This window comes from Magnolia sinica, chromosome 8, assembly GCF_029962835.1.
Source record: "Magnolia sinica isolate HGM2019 chromosome 8, MsV1, whole genome shotgun sequence".
Taxonomy (NCBI): Eukaryota; Viridiplantae; Streptophyta; class Magnoliopsida; order Magnoliales; family Magnoliaceae; genus Magnolia; species Magnolia sinica.
Window position 1 is genome coordinate 12,193,736 of NC_080580.1, and position 6,000 is coordinate 12,199,735.

General features: G+C 42.6%; 1 protein-coding gene across 2 annotated transcripts in view; it reads left to right on the top strand.

Moving 5' to 3' along the window:
- LOC131252886 (AP3-complex subunit beta-A) overlaps nt 1-5,732 on the top strand; it is a 28,840-nt gene extending 23,108 nt beyond the window's left edge. For both annotated transcript variants that reach the window (XM_058253657.1, XM_058253658.1), the window contains 3 exons: nt 2,223-3,274; nt 3,830-4,096; nt 5,237-5,732. In XM_058253657.1, coding sequence (XP_058109640.1) covers nt 2,223-3,274; nt 3,830-4,096; nt 5,237-5,603 — 1,686 coding nt within the window. In that variant the 3' untranslated portion in view covers nt 5,604-5,732. The remainder of the gene's footprint in view (nt 1-2,222; nt 3,275-3,829; nt 4,097-5,236) is intronic.
- The last annotated feature ends 268 nt before the right edge of the window (nt 5,733-6,000 follow it).

Consider the following 6,000-nt stretch of genomic DNA (forward strand, 5'->3'; position numbering starts at 1 on the left):
AGTCTTTCCTCTTAAGTAAGCATTTGTTGTAGCCTTCTGCATCATCTAGTTCACGGTCTAATTGTCTTGTTTCTGGAGTTGTTTAAATGGAAAGAGCACCCATTTAGTAGTCTCCAGGATATCTTAAAATTGTAGTCTGGGGGCCCCTCCATGATTCATGGGTTCGGCCTTTGTCAGTTTAACCTTTTGATTGCTGGTCACATTGGAACCCATGGGACTGTCTAATCAATGGGATTTTTGTACATGTCATCTATGTTGTGTCCCACAGGATGAACGGTTCCAATCACAGAGAGTAGGTCCAATGCATGGTGCATGGCCTGAGGACTAACAAGTATGGGTGTCCTGTGGACTTGATATTTCCTCATATGAAATGTGTGCTCATTGAGTGAATGTTTGAAAGTTGCAGTTTGGACCATAATTCAAAAACCCGAATACTCAACTCGACTCGATGTTCAGCCTGGTCAAGTTCACTAAAAGAGTTGACCCGACGTTAATAGATATTTGAAATAGTTAGATAACTTAGATTTAGTATGAGTAATATAAAATGTAACTCAGAACCTACAACTTCACATATACCTCACAGTTAAGGGCGTTGCTTTCCTTGGTCGATGCTGGAGGTGTGAATCTTCACGGCTGCCTTATTTATTTTTAATAAAATCCTGTGACTCGGTTGGAGTCACTCTGAGTCGTGTTGACTCAACCAAGCTGTTTTGTTGACTCGATGACTATCTCTGAGTTCAGGCTGAGTCAGGCCTAGTACCGAGTTTCCCAGTGACTCAACTCGAAATCTAGCTGAGCTAAGTTGACTCGGCTGAGTTTCAAGTCGAGTTAGTGAGTTTTGGTACTATGGGTTATACTTTGGAGTTATACTTCAACTCCAGAATACGATCACAACGAGTTTAACATTGTAGCTCAATTTGGGTTGTGATATTCATGACTCAGCTGAATGGAGAATTCCAGCTGTGCACTATAATATGGGAACTGTGTAAAAGGGCTAAAGGAAAGCTATATGCTAGAAAATGATTATATGGACTGTGGACCTCATATGTGGAAGCATCATGCTTTACATTCATATAACATATGTTCCTAGAATCATCTTCTCAGCCTCCTTTTTTTTTTCCCCTAGCAATTTACGATTTTAAGTTTTTAACTGGTAGTTCAGTTGGAATTTTATGATCAGCTGCCCGCCAGACATCAGTCTTCCTCTTTTTCCAAAGCTTTGGAGTCACCATGGCGGAGGCTCAACATTAACAACACTAACATGCCAGCACTCCTATTCAGTATTCAGCAATAACCCAACCCCCTATTGGACACAAACTCCAAAGCGCAATCGAGCAAAAGATGTCACAAAAGGGTAGTTGCGAAGCATACTGCTCAGCACAAGGTGGTGAATCGCACATTCTGTCCCGCCCAATACTGACCCCCTACCCAGCATTGCGTACACACCTCAAATGGCAATGAAGTAAAAGTTAGTCATGAAGGGCCAATTGCTAGGCATACCGCTGCGCTGGGCATGGGGCACACTCACATGGATGGTCATGCTTGAGTCCTTGGCTCTGCTCGAAATGGTGGGGAGCCCAATACATGTTTACCAAACACTACTCACATGCCTACATGGTCATTGGTCCACCTCCACCCTGGTGCAACTATTGTGCAATACCTATGGATGGAATTTGCAATCAGTTAAGGTTCAAGAGCACTCAGGGCCTTTGGATGTTGGTTTGGGCTTTTCCTTCTTCGTAAGATTCAATGTTACGTTGGTTATGCCTTGGGATATTGGTGACCTTCTGATGGAGTGGCAGGGGGTTACTCTTTGCCAAAAGTGTAAGGCGGTGTGGAGGCTTTGTCTTCTTGTAAGTCTTTGAGAGATTTGGGAAGAGAGGAACAGTAGGCGCTTTCGCAATGTGGGTCGAAGTGTCAGAGGGGGTAGTCTCTCATGCCTGGGATAGTGTTGTTGAGTGGGTGGGAAGTAGGGTTGACTGGACAAGCTGTAATTTCTCCCTTTTCTTTTCATTGCATGTTTCTTGTTTTTGCTTATAGCACTACCTCAGCTCTCTTTCAATGGAAGTTTCCATTATCTTTCAGGGAGGGAGGTGCAACTATGCTATGTGTATGGTTGAAGAGTCACCACATTTTGAAAATGGTGGTGAACTCATAGGAGTCTAGCCCTTATATTCATTTGTAGTATATGAAGTCCCCCCTTTTGTTATTTCTTTCTGCAGGTTGTATTATGTGCACAGGGGGAAGATCTGTATACATTCAAAAGGGTTCTCAACTATGTTCTTGAATTGGCAAAATATGATGTAAACTATGACATCCGTGATCGTGCTCGTGTTATAAATAAACTTCTGTCTTGCCACTTAGCTTCCCAATGCAAAGAGGAAGGAACTCCGGATTTACTGGAAAATGCAGGCTTACAACAAGAAATTGCAGAGAGAATATTCAGTGGAAAGACAAAAGCAACATCGGACACACCCAACAGTTTTCGATTTTATCTGCCTGGATCTCTTTCACAGATAGTTCTTCATGCGGCTCCAGGGTATGAACCTCTTCCTAAGCCTTGCAGTCTTCTGTACGATGACCTTGGTCAGTCTGAAGGGGTGAACCAAGGGGCAAAAATACCACAGCAGGGAACTGATAATAGTGATTCGTTTGGGATGAATGATCCCGATACTTTATCTGGTTCTTTGAATGAAGAAAGTGCTTCTAATTATAATTCTCAAGAATCAGTCACCAGTTCAGTTGACGGTGAAGGAACCGGTTCCGCAAGTGATACAAGTGATGATGGCCACAGCACATCATTATTGGTTGGCCACGACATTAAAGGTGATGATAAAATTGGACCGCTGATTCGTCTTTCTGATGCTGGTGTTGCTACAGCGGAAAATGGTACTGCGTCTGTGTCTGCAGATTTGGGGGAGTTGATGTCTAAGAAAGCACTGGAATCGTGGCTAGATGAGCAACCTGGTTCGTCTGAAGCATGCTCCTCTAAACGAAGGGCCCCACAACCATCTTCAGCAAGAATCTCTATAAGGGATATTGGTGTTGTTGTCAAGCCTAAAATCCATAATCTCCTAGATCCAGCTAGTGGAAATGGCTTGAGGGTCGATTATTCTTTCTCCTCTGATATTTCAAGTATATCCTCATTACTTGTATGTGTGGAAGTTTCCTTTGAGAACTGCTCCACGGGACCATTGACAGAAATAGCAGTGAAATATGAAGAATCTAATGAAAGTCTGGAGTCTTCAAAACAGGCACTGGAAACAGGCGGAAGGTGATTTCATTCCTTTAATTTTCTTTTTGTTTGTAGGTGGTGTTGCTAGACTTTATTTCATTCACTCCCATGCTTTTGGGTTTGGATGGATTATGTGCCTTGACCTGACAATTTGTACGGTATCCTCGGGCCCTCAGTTTTTTCAAGTGGCCCGCATGGTTTGAAATCCTTATCCTTGGCATGATGGTGCCTGGAATGGATGGACCCTGCCCCTGAAAGCCTCAGTATCGGAAGATCCTAGCCATCAGCATGGTTCAAGAATCCATACCCACATCTTTGGCCTTTTCTTTTTTCCTTTTACCTTTTATGTGGTCTGTGGCTGTTTTATGTTCTTAACCATCTTATCTGAAGGCTGTCAATCAAAAGTTAGGATCATCTCATCAGGGAGAGTTCTGGGCATGTTTCATCCAAAGTTGGGCTCACATGATCAAGAGTCTGGACTGCCGAACCATGGGCCCCACATGAACAAACTCAAGGCCTGAGGATCCTGTACGCATCCCCAGTCAGTGAAGGATCGCACTGTTCTTAGATTGTGACACATTGTGGATTTTGCAGCTCTCCGACCGCCCATGATGTCCCAACAGTGATTCCTATGGAAGAGATTACCTCTCTAGAACCAAGTCAAATAGCAAAGAAAATTCTTCAAGTCCGTTTTCATCACCACCTGTTACCCCTGAAGTTGGCTGTATTTCATACTGGGAAAAGGCACCCTGTTAAGTTGCGGCCTGATATTGGGTACTTTATAAAACCACTCTCCATGGATTTGGATGCCTTTACAGACAAGGAATCTCTGCTACCGGGGATGTTCGAGTACACTAGACGGTTAGTAAGACTTGACTTTCCTTTCTTGAGAGATCAACACTATATATCCTAGAAGCTACACTCCAATGAGCTCTTTAGATATAAAATTGCACTCACTTGGCTTAGTGGAACTGTCAATTCAAAAACCCAAGGCAGGTTTGGATGCTCAATTTAATTTAGTTGCAGTGAATCTTCAACAGGGAGGAAATCACCATATTGGGTGTGGCACTATTTTAATTAATATTGCCAATCAAGTCCCCAATTGCAAGTTCATGCATTTCAAGTTGGAATTGATGCACTTGTACTGGTGATTTGGAGGTTAGTCCCTCGTTATCAATGGAGTGGTTAGCCCAAAAATTGTCATTTCCACTCATCTATTTCAGTTATTGCATTTCATTTCAATTGAGCATCCAAACACTCCCTAAACTATTTTCAGATTAAGTGCTTGCTACGATGTTAGGTAGGCACTATTTTTTTGTTTTTGTTTATAAATTACTATTATAAACGTTTGCGAGCAATGTTGCGAAAATGCTGATATTTTCTAACTTCATTTGAGTAGTATGGTGGCACCCTTTCATTTTTTTGAGAAAGTCCTATCTCAGTCCAAGATAGTGGCTTTTCAACTCTAGCCATCTTTCCATCCAAGTGGCACCCACCGTTTACCAATCCAGTCTGTTCATCTGATGGGCCTGATTATGTACAGGTGATGCTGCACACGTGCGTGCACGCGCGCGCACACAAAAAAAAGTTGTTGGACAATCGTTTCCATCACATTGTAAGCTGATAAATGAATGGTTAAAACTGAAGTACTGCCAACAGCCGATATGCAAATGCAATGGGGAAAAGGTCTTCTGATCAGGCACCCATCCGCACTGGGCCAACAGATGAACAATCTGGTTCACAGAAAGGCAGCCTCACCTTGACAGAATGCATGCATAAACAAACAAGTCACTGGTTTGGGCCAAGCATTGGTATTGTGCCTATTATTCGTTGCTGAAGAGGTTTCTATATTAGGAAAAAAAAGGGATTGGAGGTTTTTTTTTCAACGTACAAATGCCATGGAAATCTGAACTAGGTTTATGCCTACGAATGTCCATTACATCTCTTTTGTTTAGAAAATCTAAATCAATTGAGCATTATTATGCGATTGTGTGATAACAGGTGCACCTTCACGGAGCACATCGAAGATCTGAACTCCGACGACCCTAATAGCTCATTCAAGGATGACAAGTTTCTTGTGGTCTGCCGGAGCTTAGCATCGAAGATTCTCAGCAACGCAAATGCCTTCCTTGTATCTGTGGACATGCCGGTTACCATCGGCAACGATGACGTGTCTGGCTTGTGCTTAAGGTTCAGTTGTGAGATCTTGAGCAATTCAATTCCATGCCTAATAACCGTGATGGTTGAAGGTAAGTGCTCCCAACTGTTGAATATCCTTGTCAAAGTCAACTGTGAGGAGACGGTGTTCGGCCTGAATTTATTGAACAGAGTGGTGGCATTCCTCTCATCAGCATCCCCACCTACCTAATTATGAAATGTATTTGAAAGTTTTGGAGAGGACAGTGGTGAGTACTGGATTTTTTATTTTTTATTTTTCCTTAAGTATGGTGGACAGATTGTGTTTGGAATCTGGCTTGTCAAAAATGGTGAGAAATCATTCATCGCATGCTGCAATAAAAGTTTTCATGCTTAGGAACTGAGAGGCAAAGAAGATAAATGTGGGAGGCCAGTTGCATCTCTCGCTGCATGGTCCAATGGAGAATTTGTGTATGGGATCCAGGCCATTCATTCAGATCACCCACAGCTCAAAAATCAGGCTGATCTGATCTGACCATCTAGAGAGATCATACTCTTTCATTCTTTTGGAAAGAAGAAGACACATACAAGTAATCTAGATGATAGGGACAGGGAGATATCTGAATGAA